At 55.2% G+C, this 20,211-nt stretch overlaps 1 protein-coding gene and 1 pseudogene across 1 annotated transcript in view; both read left to right on the top strand.

Annotated features, from left to right (window-relative positions):
* The first annotated feature begins 164 nt into the window (after nt 1-164).
* LOC130600704 (uncharacterized) lies at nt 165-3,205 on the top strand (annotated as a pseudogene).
* Nucleotides 3,206-10,751: 7,546 nt separating this feature from the next.
* COL18A1 (collagen type XVIII alpha 1 chain) overlaps nt 10,752-20,211 on the top strand; it is a 36,198-nt gene continuing 26,738 nt past the window's right edge. The window contains exons 1-2 of the mRNA XM_057412353.1: nt 10,752-10,853; nt 11,298-11,368. Of these exons, the coding sequence (XP_057268336.1) occupies nt 10,843-10,853; nt 11,298-11,368 (82 nt within the window). The 5' untranslated portion in view covers nt 10,752-10,842. The remainder of the gene's footprint in view (nt 10,854-11,297; nt 11,369-20,211) is intronic.

Genomic DNA, 20,211 nt, shown 5'->3' with positions numbered 1-20,211 from the left:
CCAACCCAGCTTGGGGTGGTTCTTGTGGAGAAGGATACAGCTCAGCCCAGGATGGGGAGTTGTACCCAGAGTGGGGAAGCTGTTGGGTAGGGAATCACATCTGGCTGGTGGGATGCAATTGGGGAATCCATCCCTGGTATCCCTGTTGGTCCCCATATTTCCAGGGGGACGGTTGTCCTGGGGTACACGGAAACGGAGGCTCTGCAGGATTGGGTCTGGGTACCAGTTTGTGCACGCCATGACATGATGTACTGTGCCGAGAGCCACATAAGAAGTGAGTGTTGGGGGGAGACACTGGGATGAGGGGGCTTGGGGGGGGGGATTTTATGGCTCCCCAGCACTCTTGCTCCTTGGTGGGGCTGCGCAGACAGCACTGGATGTGCCATGCTGGCTGCATCCCACATTGCCCCTGTAGCACGGGCATGAGAGGCATGCCCAAGCCTGGTGCTCGGCACCTATGCACAACCATGTCCCCTGCTTCCTCTCTTGTCTCCCTGCCCTAGTGATGAAGACAGGGAGAGTGGGCTGATAGTCTTCCGGCTCCTGACCAAGAAGGGTGCCTGGGTGTGGGTGCAGGGCAAATGCCCGGCTGGCATATGGGGCAAACCCGACTGCATCATTGCCCAGCAGCGAGCCCTCTCGTGAGTATCTCTGTGTCTCCATTTGCCCTCAATGCTCTCAGCTGTTGATTAGACCTTAGGCAGAAGTTGGAGGTTGGAACTGGATGAGCTTTAAGGTCCCTTCCAACCCAAACCATTCCATGATTCTACGCTCATTCCTGCCTGGGACAAGCTATGGACACACAGTTGTTCTCTCAGTCTCTCTTCCCAGAGCTGCAGTCCTCCACCTCAGCAGCATTGTAGCCAGCCCATGTGTGCTTAGAAAGCCAGGGCAGGGCTGTGAGCTCCTGTCTCACTGCTGAGAGGGTGGTTTTGTCTGGTCCCTTGTAGAGGAGGTGCTCATGCTGTTTTCCATCTTTTTCCCTCTGTCCCGAAGGGATGAAGAAGGAGAGTGGAGAATCTGTGGAAGAGAAACCTGCAGCTGCCTTTTACTTTGTGACGGGGAAGCGATCTTATACAGGAATGACCTTCCTGAGACGGACTCCTTCCAGGCAAGGAGGGAGCCACAGATACAAGCACACTCCCATCCAAAGCAGTGCTTGGTAGATCCCAACCCTTCTTGGGCCCGTGATAAAGCAGGATGCATCCATATACAGCTCCCATGCTGATAATGTGCTTCAGCTCATTGCTGAGCTTGATGGCCTGGAGCCAGGATGAAGGGAGTCATGATGCCAAGGACAGTGACTCCCCTACATCTCCCAGGCACTGCAGAGCCTCAACATGGACACTGCAGAGCTGCAGTGGTGGGAGGATGCTCTGCTCAGCTTGGGTGCAGAGAAGTCACCAGCTAAGGAGGTTGGCACTGAAGTGGCATCTTACATGGAGCAGATGTTCCTTGGGCAGGATGTTGGGAAGAGCATGGCATTCCTACCCTGCAATGAGGAGAATGGTGCTGCAGCTCATCTCCAGCACTGCTGGGCAGCTCAGTCAGTGTTTCAAGGCCCAGCACAGACCCAAGCACCCGGTGCCCAAGGCCAAGATGCTGTGGTCCCTCTGGTCTCCATCAGCTCTGCTCAACCAGAGGAACAGGTTCTGTCTAACCCAGCTGGGCTGGTGGAGGGCACTGTTCTGAATGCCCCATTTGAGCTGGCAAAGCCAGGACAAGGGCTTCAAGCAGGAGTTCCCACCTCTGCTCCTATGGATAACACTGTTCCTAATGATGACATCCAGCCTGGGGGCAAGCTGGTGGGCTCAAGCTGCCCACCACCATTGCACTCAAACACACCAGTGACCCAGTGGCACAATGCCCCTGTTCAGGCAAACCCAGGCAATGCTTTAGGGCAGAGCACTTCTGGAGGCTGCCAGCCGGACGCTTGGATAGCTCTGAAACATCTGGAAGAAGCAGAAACACATCTGGAGTCCCAGCCTGTGGTGGCTGGGAGGCCCAAGAGCCTCCCAGGGGCTGAGTTGTTGTTGCTGCCCTCCCAACCTGCTCCTTGCCCTGTACAGGGCTTGCATGAGTCTTTGTTCTCCCATGGGGACCTCCATGAGGAGGAGGCTGTTCTCCCTGCAAGAGCATCACCAGAGGATGGGGACTTCCCCAAAGGGCCCCATATTTCTCACCTAGAGCCCAGCTTGTCCTGGGAAAGGGAGCAGGCAGTGTTCCAAGAGGACAAATGGTCCATGCAGTGGCTGCTGCAGGCTGGGGCAGCTCCTTGTTGCAGTGGGGCACGTCCAGTGCAACACAGCAGCCTCCTGCTGGGGTCCAGTGTTGGACCCACACTGCCAGACCACGATGTGCTGCCCGAGTGCCAGTATGGAAATAGCCTTTTCAGCCATGAAAGCAACTTCTTCAGGGATACCCCTAAGACATCCCTTCCCCAGCATCCTGTTGCTTTGCCTTTCCCCAGTGAAAGCCACCCTGAAACATCACCAGGCTCATATTTGAGGTTCTCAGCATCTCTTCCTACAAAGGTGGGTGCAGGAGCACTCGAGCAGGGTCCTGGCTTCCCATCAGCATCCTCCTTCGTGGGTGGGCAACCTCTGTGTGCCTGTGAGGTCCAGCTTAAGGTGAGGTGTGAGGGCTGCAGGACCTGAGGGGTGCCCCAGCTCTCATGGATAGAGCGAGAAGTGGTACCCAGGGGATGCAGGCACAGCATCCTTTGTGGGCAGCCTGGGTTTGAAGCATCACTGTGAACTAGGAGCTACATTTTGAAGAGCCACCAGCAATTGGGAGCATTCTGGCCATGCATCGCCTCTGAGTGCTTCCTGGTCTCAGGAATTGTGTCTTCCAGTGCCTGAAATGGAGTTCCCTAGCAGAGCTTTCAGGCAGCCTAAGGTGAAGTGTTTTGTTCATTTAGTTGGGTTTTTAACAGGTCTTTAAGGGAGATGCAGCCATGCCAGCAAAGAGGATGGCAGACTTTGAGGATCCAAGGAAGGACACATTGTTTGCTGGACTATGTGCTCATGGCAACCTCTTGCAGATGAACCTGCTGCTTTACATGCAATGTAGCACTGGATTGCTGTTTCTCAATGCAACATGGGCTCCTCCTCACCTCTGTGATGAGGACCACCCTTGCCATGTTGGGTTCCCTGCAGTATCTCAGCCTGCCGGAGTGTGCTTGCTCCCCATCCCCTGTAGTCTTCATTTCCTCTCCCTGTTCCTCTGGAAAAGGGATGTTATCAAGCACTTGGAGAAGCTCAGCAGCATCTGCAGGGTCTGTATGGGATCTGGAGTTGGTGAGCAGAGGCGGCTGGGTTTGGGCTATTCAACAGGGACTTTGGGAGAGGTGGGTACCAACCTGTTGAGACCTTTCTGGGCAGGAGGGTGAGGAAGTTCCAGCCAAGCTCCTCCTTAGCTCAGAGTGGTTGGGAGAATCATCCCTTCTGCCTTTCACACCTTGTGGTAAGCCTGTATGGTTTGCCAAGGAGTAAAATAAAGTGTGCTGGAGTGGAGTGATTCATCTCCCTGCATCCCTTCCTTCATGCCCTGCTTTGCCTCACTCTGCTGGCCCTGCTTGATAGGCAAGATGGGACATGGGAAGGGTTAATGTGCTGGCTTCATGCTGGGAGCAAAGTGATGCTGGTGACAGGCCCAATGCCTCTGAAGTGGCCTGGAGGACCACCTAGGGCAGGGAAGGGAGCTGAGTACCTATGATGTGAAGCCTTACAAACCAGAAGACCCAAAATGCCACCAGCTAGACTCGTGCCAGCGCCTCAGCACCCTCACAGGGAAGAGCTTCTGCCTAAGAGCTCATCTCAATCTCCCCTGTTCTGGCAGGTTAAAGCCATTCCCCTTGTCCTGTCCCTACAGTCCTTGTCCAAAGCCCCTCTCCAGGTTTCCTGCAGCCCCTTCTCACTGGAGCTGCTCTGGCTCCCCTTGAGAGCAGAAGCAGCCTGGCTCCAGAGCCCTCCACCCCTTGCAGCATCTCTGGGGCCTCCTCTGGACTTGCTCCCGCAGCTCCATGGTTTCCCTGTGCTCATGGTGCCTCAACAGGTTTAATGCTCCTGGCACCCAGCAGCCCTTGTGCTCATGAAGAGGAAGGTGTTTGTTACCTGTCAGGGTTTGTGTTGTTCCCAAGGGGTGCTCTGGACAGGCACAGGCTGTGGTGTTTGAGAGTTCTGTTTGCATTGTCAGTAGGTTCAGTCACCAGTCTGTATTAAGCTGACCCCTGTTTGGGTTCCCTGATACAAGTCTGATGTGGCTAATAAACATATCCCTGCAGAAAGAACACATCTGGAGCTGCACTGGACATGCAGGGGCTTGTGGAGGGTGTCCTGCTTGTTGGCAGCGGGTTGGAACTGGATGAGCTTTAAGGTCCCTTCCAACACAAACCAGGCTGGGATTTCATTGCACCCTGACCTGCTTTGCAGGAGCTCACTCCCTACCATGCTGTGTGTGAGTACCAGGCTCTGTGAGCAGCCACAGCAGGAGGATGGAGCACGGCTGAGCTCCAGGCAGGGGCAGCAGGAGCAAGGCTGCAGTGTGGACCTGAGTGCTCTGTCCAGGTAATGGAACCAGACACAAAGCCCTCCATCATCAGCCCAAGGGCCTTCCAGCCCTCGGAAGGCAAGCTCCCTACCACACACGTGTGAGGTCCACACAACACCTGAGGCAGAGAAACTGCCTGTTCCACAAGTCCAAGGACATCCCCAGCCTGCTGTCGTGGTGATGGACCAGAGAGTCCCTTCCAAACTCTGTCTGTGATTCTGTGCTCCTGAAGAGCAGGAAGTCCCTGATGCCTGGATAAGCAATTTCAGCTGCAGCTGGGTTTGCACATGCAGGGAGTGGTTTGGTATTCGTGGCTGGAGGGCATTGCTCCTAGTGCCAGCAGGGCTGGAGATGGGCTGTGGGCTTTGCTGGCAACAGCTCTGCAGGACCCCAGCGAGCTGGGTTGGAGCAGGTGGAAAGCAGGCCCAAGGGGACACATCTGCAAATGTCTTTCCATGGCGGGAGGGCTGGGATTTAATGGGAAATCCTAGTGTCTCAGCTGAGCACATGAACACAACAGCTGGCATATGGGATTAAAGGCAGGAATAAATCACAGCAGGCAAGGACACCAGCAAGTGCCCGAGGAGCCCCACGCATCCTGCACATCAGGATCTTCCTCTTGCCCGCCGTCATGTACCAGAGGAGAGGGATGCCTGGAGACCTGCAGACCCTGGCCTGTATCTTCTACCTGCTGCCCCTCAAGTTCTTCCTGGGAGAGATATGGCAGAACCAGCCCTCTCCCTAAGGGCATTCAAGGCAGGCATGGGAGGGGAGTGAAGAGAGCCTCTCCTTCCCCAGCTCAAGAGGGCACAGGAGCCCAAGTGGAAGTGCACAGCAAGCCTTCAAGGGCCAGGTTTGCACCTTCCTTCACTGCCTGGGGGATTGAGTGGGGGAAATGTGTCTTTGGTAGCTCACCCTCTTTGGAAAGGCTCCAGCTGCCTTAGGAGACATTCCTCACATAGCTTTGCTGTGAAGAAAGTGCTGACCTGTTACAGGGGCGTTTGCTGAGCAAGTGAAGACGCGCCAAAGACAGCTCTGAAGTGCTGGGGGAAAATGGGTTTCCCATCACCAGGGTTGGGCAGGAGGTCAGGCTCACACATATATATATATATGTATATGCATCTATAGACTGCTTGGCCGCACACTGGTGCCCAGGACCTGCCTGCGGTGCTTCCTGAACCACTGCCAGTGGTTAGCCCCAGGAAACAGGCAGGGAGCTGCAGTCTGTGAGCTGGGTTGAGAAAAGGGTTAAAGAGGGTGGTTCATAGAACCATAGCATGGTTTTGGTTGGAAAGGACCTTAAGATCATCCAGTTCCAACCCCTGCCACGGGCAGGGGCACCTTCCACTAGAGCAGGGTGCTCCAAACCCCTGTGTCCAACGTGGCCTTGAACACTGCCAGGGATGGGGCAGCCACAGCTTCTCTGGGCACCCTGTGCCAGCACCTCAGCACCCTCACAGGGAAGAGCTTCTGCCTTATCTCCAACCTGTTTCAGTTTGAACCCATCACCCCTTGTCATGTCGCTGCAGTCCCTGGTGAAGAGTCCCTTCCCAGCATCCTTGTAGCCCCCTGCAGACACTGGAACTGCTCTGAGGTCTCCAAGCAGCCCTGATTTTCTCAGCCTGGCTCCTCACCAAGATTGAGCGAGAGGATCTGGTCTGATGTGGGAAAAGCAGCTCATGTTCAGTGCACTTCAACAGGGCAATAAAAGGACAGCACTGCAGTAAATGAGGAAGGGAAATCAAATCCCCTCCAATGCCACAGGGCTGCCAGCACATGTCTGGGTAACAGAGATGTTGTTGCGGGAAAACCCAAAACATCAGCTACTTAGAGCCAGATTCTTCAGGAGTCTACAGGAAACCTGGAGAGAGGCTTTGGGCAAGGGCCTGTAGGGACAGGACAAGGGGAATGGCTTTGACCTGCCAGAGGGGAGACGGAGATGACCTCTTCGGCAGAGGCTCTTCCCTGTGAGGATGAGCTTTAAGGTCCCTTCCAACCCAAACCAGGCTGGGATTCTGTGATTCCATGCAATGTCAGTGAATCCTTGACAGCTCAGGGGTGGCCCAGAAAGTGATAGGGCACATGTCAACAGGCCCATGGTCAGCTCCTGGTGCTACCCTATGCACGATGGGTATGAGGGTCCTCAATCGTGGCTATCTTTATGGAAGCAATCCTTCCCAGCTCCTGTGCATCCTGTCTTGGGGAGGCAGAACCTGAGGGCATCCAGGCACTGAGCAGCCTGAGGCAGTCTGTTCAGCAGAGCCAGCTAGCACAAGCTCCTCCACCGGGAGCTGGGAATTTCCTCTTCCCAGGGTGGAAATAGCTCCTATTTTGAGTCTTTTTTTCTTGACCAAAGGACTTTGATTCCTCTTTTTGTTGTTCCCAGCTGAGTCAAAGCTGACCATTCCTCTCCTGGGAAGATGCTGAGCACAGGCTGGGACAGGGGAGGTGACAACCTCAGGGATGCTGGGATGGTCCCCCAAGCAAGCAGCACTGCCCTGTGCCAGGACATTCAGTTTGGAGGCTGTTTGCTCTTGGGGTTACCTCCACAGAGGGAACTTCACCGCCATCCCCATTCGTCTCTCCTCCAGTTTTCCCATCCACATCCACTCTGGCACCTCATACCTGGGCTATGGATGCACCGAGGTTTCATGGGGCTCCAGAGCTCTACCTCTGATCCCCCCCACCTCATGGTGCTGTAGGAGCATGACTGCGGCAGGAAGGGAAACAAGTGCCATTTCCCACAGCCAGCCAAGAGGCAGAGACCCAAGGGCGAGCCGCTGGGATGAGGCATGCGAGAAGCATCCGCCTCGTCCCCTTTCCCATGGAATGCTTCCCTTGGTCCTTCTCATGTGTGCTGAATGACTGGCTTTTCCCCTGGAGTGGATGAGTCATGGAGAAGGCAGGAAGGAACAGGGGCTGCCAGGACACCCCAGGTGCCCGTTTCCATTGGGGAGTGAGCAGGCATTGCCCAGGGGAAGAATGCACATGATCCATGGGTCTGGCTCTCTCCCTGCTGGCTTCCCATTCCTGGGATAGAAAGAGGGATCCTTCCTCTGATCCCCCCTCTGGATTACATATTGCAGGGGGGCTAAGTCTCAGTTGAGGTAGTGGCTGTGGATCTGCTTGCTCTGGAGCAAATGTGCTTGCTTGCCTTCCTCTCCTTGGCTCTTACATCCAATATCCAGCTTGGGAATGGGCCAGGACATCTTCATCGCATCATGCCTCCACCATGCACATGCCCAAGGGAGAGAGGGACATGGGGCTGGGGTTCCCTGGGCTCTGTGTTGGTAGCAGGGCTCTGCCACGTGTGAGATGACAGACAGGGCTCTGCGGTGTCCATGGCGAGGTGAGAAGTGATGGAGCAGTGGTCCCCTCTCACCTTGAGCTGCATCAATCTGCTCTGTTCTGTCCTTGCATCCATGGGAAGGATGCAGGTGGGCTCCAGATCCTGCTGCTGCCTGCCCCTGTAGCCCCTCCTCCTGCCCTCTGCAGCACCCCACTAATGCATGCAGCTGCCAGCACCCCAACCTGGCTGAGCTCATCCCTGCTCACATGGGTGGGTGACATGCTCCCCACTCAGAAAAGCTCCTGCTCTTGCCAGCTTTCCATGTTGGAGAAAACATCTGGATTTCCAATTATTCCCACTCCCTTCCTGAGCTCCTTGGGTCCTTCCCAAACACCCACCTTTGCACTGTGTGTGCTTCATCTCCGGAAAGGAGGGATGGTTTTTGCAGACCAAGATGCTGTCACATCATCTCTTGCCAGATCCTTGCTGAAGGAAGGGCCACGATGCTGCCATGACATCCCTCCTGGTCCAGCTTTTCCACTGCTGTCCTGGGGGGTCTGGGCCACAGGGCAGTAGATGTGGCAGAGAGATGGAGAACTGGCTGGTGCTGAGTGCTCACACCCAGGGACATCACAGGACCACCACAGCCACTGCTTGGGAACTGGTGCAGATAGGACAGCCCTGCCTGTCTGTGTGTCGACACTGTGCTATTCTGCTCCCTCTGCTTGCTGCAGCCTTTGTTTTGCTGCACAGACATGGGCCAAATATTGTCCTTTCCCTTATTGCCCCCTTGGCTCCAATCCTAGGGCTCTGCCCAGTGTTTCCAATCCATCCCTTCTGCCCAAGGGATGGAAGAATTCACTGTCCCAGCCATTGAGCTGAGGGAAGAGACCAACTACCCCCTCATTGTGATACTCCTGCCAGCAGCAAGGGACCACCGGCTGTGAGATGGAGCTGGGATGGAGCTGGGAGGCAGGCACAGGGCTTTGGGGACAGCAGGACCCGAATGCCAAAGCTTTGCTGGAGCTCAAGGCCTACAGGGCAAGGAGGGACTTTTTGGCTGGAGCTTGGGAAGTCGCGGCTGCTTCCATTGGAATACTGCTGGTTTCCATTTGTTGGGCTTTCGAAAGAGCTGCCTCACTGGCAGCGAGTACCCCCCCCCACGCACACACATCCACACACACACAGCGGGCAGTGTTTGTTTGCTTGGGAAAACGATGAGCCTCATTATGTGTCCTTTGTGGCTCTCCAACTTTAAAAGCGCAGCAGGAGGAAGTTTTATGATGGGAAACTGCCCTGGTGTCAGCCAAGAGCTTTGCACCGAGGGAGACAGCCCCGCTGGGGCTGTGGGGCCAGCAATGGGGCAGGGACCACAGGAGGGTGGGCAAGAGGTGATGCACTTGAACCTGCCCCATGTGAACAGGGGCAGTGGGAGCTGGGGGAGCTCAGCCAGACCGTGGAGGTGCGGTGGGGGTGTAAAGCAGCTCCGCATTGCCCACATCTCAGTGCTCACATAGAACCATGGAATGGGTTTGGTTGGAAGAGACCTTAAAGCTCATTCAGTTCCATGGGCAGGGACACCTTCCACTAGAGCAGGTTGCTCCAAGCCCCTGTGTTCAACCTGGCCTTCAACACTGCCAGGGATGGGGCAGCCACAGCTTTGCTGGGCACCCTGTGCCAGCGCCTCAGCACCCTCGCAGGGAAGAGCTTCTGCCTAAGAGCTCATTTCGGTCTCCCCTGTTTCAGTTTGAACCCATCACCCTTTGTTCTATAGATCTGGCCCCTGATGAAGAGCCCCTCTGCAGCATCCCCATAGGTGGGAGGGTTGTTTCCTGCCCTGAAGGAGATTTTAAGCACCATCCTTGCCCCAAGAACTCTCCTCCCATCTCTCCGTGCTCTCCAAGCCCAGCACCACCATAAGCCCTCCTGCAGCCCATTCCACCCTCCCAACCCCCTTGTGTGCGATTGCAGCCTCATGACTCAGAGCTGCCACGTGTTGCCTTCTGTGCAGTTCAGGTAACATCTACCTGGAGGAGCGGAATCCAGCTAAGGGGGGGGGAAGGAGGCAGTAAATCACTGGGCACGGAGATGGGAAAGTGGAACCCGAACAGTCCCCACCACGTGGGAATCACTCCGCACCCAAACAAAAGGCAGCTTCAGTATCTATTCACCATTGGCAGGCTGGGGTCATGCCGAGGGGCATGGATCCATGGCATAAGGAACCAACAGGCTTTAGGTTTATAGAGGCAAATAGCGAGCACAGAGCCCATGTCCTGTTTTATGTGCTGCGAGATCCAAACCCTGCCTTAGGCTAAACAGCACCTTTGCCATCACCGGTGAATCACTTCTACATCCCCCTGGAAGTTTCCAGGGCTTGGATTTCAGACGCTTGCTGCCGCGGGGCACTAAAAGCTGCTACGGGAAGACAAAGCAAGGTGTGGCGGGTTTCGTGGGGATTATCCCGCCTGGATGAAAACTGGGATAAGAGGAGGAGGAGGAGGAGGTGCGAGCGGGCTGCAGCACCAGTGTTAACTCTTTTTCCCCGCGTGGAAAAGGTGAGGTGCCCAGAGGAACCCCCATCCTTGCTACATTGAACAGCCACAGCGGAGGCTCATGGGGTGCCGGAACCTGCTGGAGAACAAGGAATGGGGGGCCCACGGGGCTCGAATGAGAGAAGAAGAGGGGGAATGAGCTCCGCTCGCTGATTGCTCCCTCCTCCAGCACCTGCGAGCCGAAACCCATAGGATCGGTGTCGCACCGGGGTAGAGTGCCCTTTGGCGCTGCGGGTGCTCCCGGATGAGGGGAGCATCCTCGGGTTAGCGCAGGCTGGGGGGGATGCAGAAGCCCACGACCCGGAGCTAGGGGCGGGCTGAGCCCCGGCAAGGCTCCGGCCCGGGGCGGGCCTCCCCCCTGCCCGCCCCTCCGCTCCGCTCCCGCCCCCCGGGCCGAGCCGAGCCGCGCCGTGCCGTGCCGAGCCGTGCTACCGGCACCGAGAGGGCACCATGCGCACAGGGTGAGCGCTGGGATGAGGGCTGCTGCCGCGGGATCCCGCTGCACCGGGACCCCGCGGGGGGGGCAACCGGTGCTAAAGGGATACGGGAGTTGGGGGGCACCGGTATCGCGGGGATGCCGGAGTTGGGGGGTGCTGGAACCGCGGGAATACTGGAGTTGGGGACACCGGTACCGCGGGAATGCCGGAGTTTGGGGGTACCGGTACTGCGGGGGTTCTGGAGCTGAGGAACATAGGAATTAGGGGGCACCGGTGCGCTGGAATACGGGAGTTGGGAGGCACTGGTACCATGGGGTCACCGGAGCTCGGAGCACCGGTACCGTGGGACCCTCCGAGCTGCCAGGGCAGCTGCGGGCTGCAGGAGTGGGGTGCACCCCGGTCGGACGAGTGGAGGTCCCCCGATAGCACCCATGGGTAACCTCTTGTTCTCTCCTTCCCTTCCTGCAGGTGCCCCCCGGGGCGGCTGCTGCTCCTCGGGCTCTTTGTCCTGCTGGTCCCCGCTGCTTCCCAGGAGCCCGGTAACGCGTGTGGGATGCTGGGGAGGGTCCTGGGCCTGTTCTGGAGCCAACTGTCCCCTGGGATATGCTGTGAACACAGCCCTGCTCCCTGCTGGGGTTGTGTCTCATGCTATGCCTGGTCTGTGGTCCCCAAAGGGGAGGCTGCTGGAGGGAGTTTCCCCCGATACATCCCTTGTGGCCACTTTGGGGTCCCATGTTCCCCATCTCATCAGTGGGGCAAGGATCCTTGAGAGAGGTGCCTGGCTTTGCCGTGCTGCTCTGTTCTGGCTGTGGGACACACGGGATAGCGTTGCCCTGAAGTGGCCATGCTCCACGTGAGTGCTTTCTGCTGTGCCTGCAGAAGTCCTTCCTGTGTGACTCCGTGTCCTTGGAAGCATTGCAAGCGGTAGGAGCCTGTGCCTCAAGGGATGCGACCCCTCCCACACCCATTGCCAGCTTTCCCCTTGCCTTCAGGACTCATCTCACTCTCTAACTGCTCCTCATGCCCTGGGAAAGGGGAATTCTGCACTGCCTCAGCTTTCCCCATGGGGTGCGCGAGCCGGTTCTCCCACTGCCTGTGTGAGCAGTGAACTTTACCTCCCCACCACAGCAGCTTCCTCCTGGCTGCCTCCTTTGCAGCCGGGCTCTGGATGCGTGCCCAGTGCAAGGGAGAGCTGTGGCTGACACAGGGAGCCCCCCATCCCATTCGCATTCCATGGACCCTGTTTGCTAAAGCGGCTGAGCTGGAAGCAGCGGTCCAAAAGCAGATGAAGGGTGGCTTTTCCCCAGGGTGATGTTGTTCTGCTTGTGCTAAGCATTGTTATAAGGCTCGTGCCACTGTATAGGTAGGGCAGGACATGCTGGGAAGTGGCTGCCCCATGTACAGACAAGCTGGAAGTGGGACAGAAATCAATGGATTATGTAGTGGAGTAAGGCTTCCTGTCATCTAGGAACAGCTCAAGCACAGCTGTGTGGAGCCTGGCTCTGCTGGCATCAAGGGAAGAGAGTGGCTTGGGCAGGGGGATAGCCCAGCATTCCCAAAGTGTGCCTGGGAAAACTCGGAGAATCACTCTGAGTGCCCCAGGCTGGGTTTAGATGATGCTGCTTTCCGTGCTGTGGGTGCTTCCCTGGGGACTGCAGAAACAAAGCTCCCCTTGGAGGTCTTCAGAGATGGGAACATCATTCCCATGTGGAGTCCTGAATTGCCTATTTACGTCCCTGGAGACTGTCCAGTGTGGCCGAGCTGAGCCGGAGGGCTGGGAGCTGCTTTAACAGTGGTTACTCAGAGCTTTCTGTGCCTTTTCTACCCTTCTCCAATCACTGCAGAGCACTGGGCACACAGGGACCCTTTGCTGAGCTAAAGCTGCATCGCACAGCCTCTGAGCAGCCATCCCAAGGAGGTTTCTCATGGGATGCAGAGGGGTTAAACACCTCACCGTGGTGCCCGTCTCACCCAGCTGACCTGGCTGTCTCCCAAAGGCAGGCTGCGAGTCGGGTTTGGAAGGAATTTGCAAGAGGGGTTGGTGTGGCTTTTGTTTCTCTTTCTTGTGTGTTTGTTTTTGTGTGTTTCCTTCCCTTGGTTCAATGTCCAAGGACTGCAGGGCCTGTTCTGCCAGCCCGCTTTTGCGATGGCTCCTGCGGAATGTTTGCTCTGAAGGGCTGTCCTGGCACAGAGATAACCTTTCTGTTTAACTGCCTTTGCTATGTGCATTTAGGGACTTAGATGGTCCTGCCTCTTATCGCTGGACCTCGCGATTTTTCAGTCATGCAGGGAATGGGGATGCTGTGAGGGTTATCACCATGGGTCCAGGGAGGGGGATGCTGCGAGGGTGTTTCCATGGGTCCAGGGATGGGGATTCTGCAAGGGTATCACCATGGGTCCAGGGATGGGGATGCTGCAAGGGTATCACCATGGATCCAGGGATAGGGATGCTGCAAGGGTATTGCCATGGGTCCAGGGATGGGGATGCTCCAAGGGTATCACCGTGCATCCAGTGCTTAGAGCACAGGGGAATCATGGCACATGTAGGGCTATGGGGAAATCCCCATTCCCAGGAGGACAGGGATCTGCACTCACTGGGGTTTACAAAGCCGGCCGGGCTAACCCCAGTCTGTGGACACAGCCTGGCTTCATCCATCTCCTCCTGTGCTGAGTTTCTGTGCATCACTTTGGGGCTGGGATGTGCTCATGTATCATGGTGTTGAGGGTGCAGGCAGCACCTTGAGGGAGTCAAGCTGCCTCCTCCTGCTATTAAATATAATGAGTGCTGGAGCCACTAGCTGCTGGCATGGAGGCTCCTGCCTGGTTTTATGTCCATCTCCAATGGCTCCTCAGCCTTAATGGCTGGGATTCCTTGTAAGCGGAGATGAAATGGGTGCCGTGAGGGTTGGCACTTCCCAGCTCCAACAGCATCATTTGGCTGCTGGTACTGCTAGGATGGGCTGGAGCAAGCAGGGAGGATGCTGTGCTTGGGAGGCTCTGCGGGCCTTTCATCTCCTTATCAGCTGCTGGGACTCCTGTTTGTTAAGCCTTATCTGAGCTGCTGCTCTCTGCTGTGGGAGCTGGTGTGGAGAGGAAGAGCCTGGAGGGAGCCAAGCCTGCAGATGTCTCCCTGCAGCACTACTGGGTGTTCCAGGTCTATCCCATGGCAGATGGATCCCATCCTCCCTGCCCGCCCCAAGAATAGGGTACAGGGACGAAGCAGTCCCATTTGGATGGTGCTTTGGAGCTGGAAATGAGGTTTGAAAAGAGATCAGCAGCTTCTTTGTGACATTGGTGCTTATTTATTTTGGCCTATAGCTGGGATAACTTGTGATATGTCAGTACAATTTGGGTGCTGTTAAACAGCAAACCTGAGTACTTGGAGGAGATAAGGAACATGTTTTGCAATCCTCTATCAAGCATTATCACATATGGCTTATAAAAAGCCTTCAGCTGATAACTGTGCTGCTGGGAAACAGCCTTTTCTATAGCAGGGGGGGAATGCACTACTGTTTTTAAAGGAGGCAGGAGCAGGGAGCAAGCAGAGAGGATGAGGACTGACCCAAAGCCTGAGCCCGCAGCCCACAGAGGATGCTGAGGACCTGGATGTGCAGGCAGCGTGGCCAGCACTGTTGTGGGTGTCTGGTGGAGCTGAGGTTTGTCCCGTGTCCTATGGGATAGCGAGAAAGAGCTGTTCTTCATCCCAGCTTGTGCCATGGAATACCACTATGGTGCCCTTTCGTATATGTGGGGCAACCTGCTTTTCTACATAAGCCCAGGGTATCTCACACTCATGTGTCTGCAGTCTTATTGATGTACCTGCTCTTGCACTGACATAGAACCACAGAGAGGTTTGGGTTGGAAAGGACCTTAAAGCTCATCCTCACAGGGAAGAGCTTCTGCCTAAGAGCTCATCTCAGTCTCCCCTGTTCTGGCAGATTAAAGCCATTCCCCTTGTCCTGTCCCTACAGGCCCTTGTCCAAAGCCCCTCTACAGGTTTCTTGGACAAAGTGCTCCAGGTAGGGTCTCAGGAGAGCAGAGGGGGAGAACCACCCCTCTTGACTTACTGGCCATGCTTTCTACCTGCCCTACTCTGCTTTATGATCTTGGTTTAGCTTATTGTGCCATGGACTTGTGAGTGCTGCCTGGAGGATGGGGATCTGAGGTTCCCATTACCCATGGGAACCCTATGGCCCATGCTGATGTGAAACTCCATGGTGCATCCTCCCTGTGCATGTTTCTTATCTGGTTTCCCTCCCTCTGCCTGGGTGCTCCTGTGGCTGTGACCGATTCATCCACCATAACCAGCTCCATAGGGCCCAAGTAACTCTTCACTTGAGTAAAGTCCACACAGAACCCTGTAAAGCCAGGAGAGATGTACCAGGGAGCTGGGTTCAAGGAGAGGTACCTGTCCCATGTTTGGGAGCAGAGGGAGAAGATCCTCCATCCTTCCCACGATATTCCAGCTCAAGAGATGCTCTGGGCTTGGGGCTGCACTGCAGAGGGTGATGTCTTTGGGAGGATGCCTGCACACGAGGAGGTAGAGGAGGGACTGAGCTGTGCCAAGTGCTCATGTGGGACTGGTGGGGTCCTACCTACACCTTGCTGCTTCTGTGTTGTTGGGTGTATACAGCACCACCATCTCTCCTGCACCACACTGCTCTGTGGTGACCATTAGGGGTGATGCTCTGAGCCCTGAAGTAACAATCCCAGTGAGTGGACTGTGTCTCTTCCAAACCCTGAGAGTTTTCCAAGGAAAGAATGGATTCTGGTGTTTCCGTAGAGAGCTCAAAGTGCTAAAGGAGATATCTGGGATTAAGCATCGGGTGTGTATCAGCAGCCCATAGGTATGGGATTCATAAAGCATTTTAACCATCTTCCAGCATATCTGATGGCATTTGAGAAAGGGTTGGAGATGAATCCTTCCCAAGGCTTTTAACGTGGGATTTGATTATCCTAGAGAGCTTCTTGCCAAAGACATAATTGAAGCAAGGAGCTGAACAGGATTAGGAAGCAGTTTGGACATTTAAACAGCTAACAGGGGCTTCCGGCCTTGCCTTCATGTGGGTTTGGAGCTACTGGGAGCAACATGAGAGCAGAGGCCTCAAGGGCAAACCCGGGTTATGTAGGGTGGGAGCAAGGGAAGGATGTGGTGGTGGTGGGAGCCATCAGAACCTGGGAAGCTCCTGCCTGATCCGTTCTGGGATGCCGTTTGTCCAGCACTGGGTTAACGCAGGGCTGCTCAGACACTTGGGAGGCTGTCTCTGTGCTTGGGAAACTCAGCTCCACCACTGATGGATGAGTGAGAAGCCTTCGTTAAGGAGAAAGCCATTGGGTGTCCTCTTGTGATGGACCAGCTGGATGTCCCGCATGCCTCCTGGGTTGCCTGTGGTGGCAGCTTATCAGTTACACATCTCGGTGTCATTCCATTTGTGTCCCTTGTGTCTGTTTCCTTCCCCACTGGCATGTACAGGAGCAGACCAAACAACCCAAAGGCCCATAAACCCTTTGGGATGGTTTCCATAAGCATAGTTGGGGTGGCTTTTGCCTCCCTGCAAGTGCTGGAGATGGGGAGCATCCCACCTCAAGGGTGTGGGATGGGGCTGCTCTGGGGACAAGGCTCCAGGGACTTGCTGTGCTCCAGTCCTTGACCAGCAGCACTATTTGGCAGGAGCATCCCTAGTGCTGCTTTCTCAGCAAGCAACATCTGGTCCGGAACATCCCGTGTCTGATGGGTTTTCGGTTGAAAAGGTTGCTTTTGTGGAATTTTTATTGCTTTTTCTGGCATCGTTTCCCAATCCGTTTCCAAGATGGAAATTGGTCATTAGCAGATTTTATTGTATTCTTATGTTATTCCCAAGCTCGATCAGCTGGTTTCCTTCTCCCAGAGGGCTGGAAGATCAGGCTGTTCCTCTAACCCTGTCCACAGGTTGTGGGAGGCTGCTTCAACAGCCTGGGCTGGAAATAGCAGCCAAAGCACCTGGAATCTGCAGCTTGCCAGCCCAGCATCACTATCCCGATGCTCTTCCCACCATCGCCACTGGCATCAATCTCCATCAGTCTGATGATCCTTGAAGCTAGGATGTTTTGGGATGTCATGAGTGGGGTTTCCCTTCCCAAAGCTCCAGCATGGCTATCACCCTGTGCATCCCATCCATACACAGCCTGGAGGCAGCATCTTCTGTGGTGAATGGGGGCCAGTGCTGGGCTCCACCTCACCCTATCCACCCATTTGTTCTCTGCCCTCTATGGGGTGCTCTTAGTGGCCCTCCAGCCCCACATCCTGGGTACTAGTGATCTCAGTGTTAGCACTTGTGGGAAGATGTGCCATGTCTTGCTGAGGTCTATTGCTCAGAAGAGGCACTGATGTGTGCAAAGTGCTGATGAAGAGATCTGCAGTGATTTTTTCAGCTAAATCCCCTTGAATACTGGGGAGTGGGAGAAAGTCCCAGCCCCTGGCATTGTGATGGAGGAAGGTGTGGATCATGTGCATGAGGTTTTGTTGGCTTTTAGTGCAGGACTTGGTTACCCACTTGTTGTTTTGGAGCTGCTTCAGGGACCTCTGCACCTGGTGATGTTAAATCTCTGCCTGGGCACAAACCCATCACTCCAGTCCCCAAGGGCATCCCTGAGGCAGAGGTAAGCCTGGGCTGGCTCTTCGGGAGCCTTTCTTCACTTGGAAGCCTGGAAAGCAGTGCTCATGGAGCTGTCTCCTCATCCCATGGCTGTGGTCTTTCCTACCAAAGCCCCTGCAGGGCCGGAGGTCAGGTCAGGGATTTGCTTTTCTGATGTTTTTTTGCAGGGACAAGGCTCCCATCCCCTGGGATAGGAGACAGTGCTTGGATTGTAATCACAGAATCATGAAATGGTTTGTGTTGGAAGGGACCTTAAAGCTCACCCAGTTCCAACCTCCTGCCATGGGCAGGGACATCTTCCACTAGAGCAGCTTGCTCCAAGCCCTGCTCAACCCTATTGCATCTTTTTGGTGGGGAGATGGAGACATGAGGCCCTGAAGGTGGCGGGTGTGAGGGAGCCCCATCATCTCCCCCTGCGTGTGGTACCCAATGGACTGGGCTGGGCTCTCCATGACATCGCTTAGTGAGGTGGGATGTGGAAGTGGCTCACTTAGTGAGGTGGGATGCCACATATTTGTGGCATCACCAAGGTCAGTGTCTGGTCTCACAGGGCTTGGCTGGAGATAACGTGGTTGTCCTGGTTCCTGCTGGGTCTGATCCAGCACTGGAGCTGCTCTGATAGCACCCAAGTGATGGATCTCCTCATGGCTCCTTCTTGATCTCAGCTGCAAGAGTTAAACCCATTTACAAGGGGCCCCCAGAGGCAGCTCCTGGAGGTAATAATCTTGTTTTAGCTCTTCCTCCCCGCCTCTTTTCCCCTGCTAATTGCAGAGTTGACATCGTCCCCTCTCATGAAAGGCTCTTTTGTGGGCTGGGTTGCTGGGCAAAGCCAGGCCTTGGCAGCAGGTTGCAAGACCCGGGTTCGTCTCCTGCACATCCCTTGCTGGCGGCAGGTACTGAAACAGCTCTTTCAGCAGCAGCGATGACTCCTTGGCTCCCATCTGTAAGAGAAACGAGACAAAAAACAGCTACAAAAGACGCTCTTAGCCAGTGGTGCCCGATGCGCGCTCTGGTTCCACCTCACAGGCAGAAAGGTCAGCCAGTCTAGACATTAATCCAGCAAGGGTTGTGTTTCTTCCCCCGCGGGTGCCTTAGCAACAGGATTAATGCTGTGGTGTAAGGTGGACATTAGCCGGGTCCTGCTCCATCCCAGGCTGGTGATCTGGATTCGTGCCGCTCTGCATGGCTGGGCACAGGGAGAGGTGGGCTGGGATAAACCACTCTTATGGATGTTTTGGCTGGCCTGAATCCATCAGGGATGGGTGGGTTGGTGGTGAAGCACCTCTGCACCCCAGACCGACAGCAAGCCCGGTGTGGGGAGCACACTGGGGTGGGATGCTCCATGGTACAACCCTTGTACCAGCTCCACCATGACCCCACAAGGAACTTGGGACAGTCAGTCTGACACGGTTCTCTCAGGACATCCCTGCACCCCAGTGCTCCAGTCTCCCAGTACATCCATCCCCAGTGTGCAAGCAGTCACTGTGCAAGGGTTGCTGTCAAGCTCCTGGCATTAGGGTGCTGCTGATGTGCTTTGGGCTGATGAAGCACACCAGTAGAATCCCATTTGCGTGGGAACGGAGAAGGAATGTTTCCCATTGCTTCAATTGTGCCATTTAACCTGTTTGGTGCACTGTTGCTGTTCAGTCTCTTCAGTACTATGGTTGCTGGTGGCTCGTCACTGCCTGTACTGGGTTCAGGGATGCTATGCGATGGGATTACAGTGGGTACCACAGGGTGTCAGTGGGTCAGAATCCCCTGCCTGATGATAACATTGACCCGTTTTAATCTCAAGTCCTTTCTCTGCTTTTCCTGTGGCCCCATCTGGGCTTTCTCCTGCCCCTCACAAGGGCCAGGAAGCTGTGATTGTTCTCATCCCTTACTTGCTATTCCCCCCATCCTGTTGTGCTCTGATATCATAGAATCACACAATGGTTTGGGTTGGAAAGAACCTTAAAGCTCATCCAGTTCCAGACCAGGTTGTTCCAAGCCCTTGTGTCTAAACTGGCCTTGAACACTGCCAGGGATGGGGCAGCCACAGCTTCTCTGGGCACCCTCACAGGGAAGAACTTCTTCCTTATATCCAACCTAAATCTCCCCTCTAATCTAAATATCTAAACTAAAATCTAGATAAATAATCAAAATCTCTAAATGTTCAATCTAACTATCCCTGACAAGGGATGCTTCAAAGCAACCTCCTCCAGCCAAAAATCCAAAGAGCAAAACATAGGTTTAATCTTTGCCTTTGGCCAAACAAAAGTGAAGGAGAGGAGCTGGTGTTCACTGCTTTAATCAATGGGACCTCCTCCATCCTTCAGCATCCTTAAAAGCAAGGTGCTGGTCCAGTGGCAGGGCTCATTCCCAGCTTCTGTGCTCCAGCTGCCAGCTTTCCACCCTGCAAGCAGCACCATGCTTCCATCAGGGGCTGGCTGGGCTCCAGTGCTTTGAGAAGGGGGTTTCATTCACCTCAATGCCTGGCTGTGGGGACAGGCTGGAGCTTGCCTGCAGCCCCATAGCATAGCTCCGCCTGCCTTCATGGGGGAGGTTATTCCCCTTTTCCTGCAGCTGGGATGGGTTAAGTGGGGTTTGGGGAGTGGTTTCTTTTGCTCTGGGGTGCTTAACCCCCAAACCCACCCCAGCCAAACAGGCTGCGGGGAAGGCAAGATGTTGCTCCACTGATTTATCGGGGCTTGTTTTTTGGCTCTTTAATCTTTACAGGTCACTGCTAGCATTTGTGGAATTGGCCT

Source organism: Pezoporus wallicus, unplaced genomic scaffold, assembly GCF_028554395.1.
Source record: "Pezoporus wallicus isolate ANWC-B61680 ecotype Strahan unplaced genomic scaffold, APGP_CSIRO_Pwel_v1 contig_6566, whole genome shotgun sequence".
NCBI lineage: Eukaryota > Metazoa > Chordata > Aves > Psittaciformes > Psittacidae > Pezoporus > Pezoporus wallicus.
This window is presented reverse-complemented; position numbering and strand designations above follow the sequence as displayed.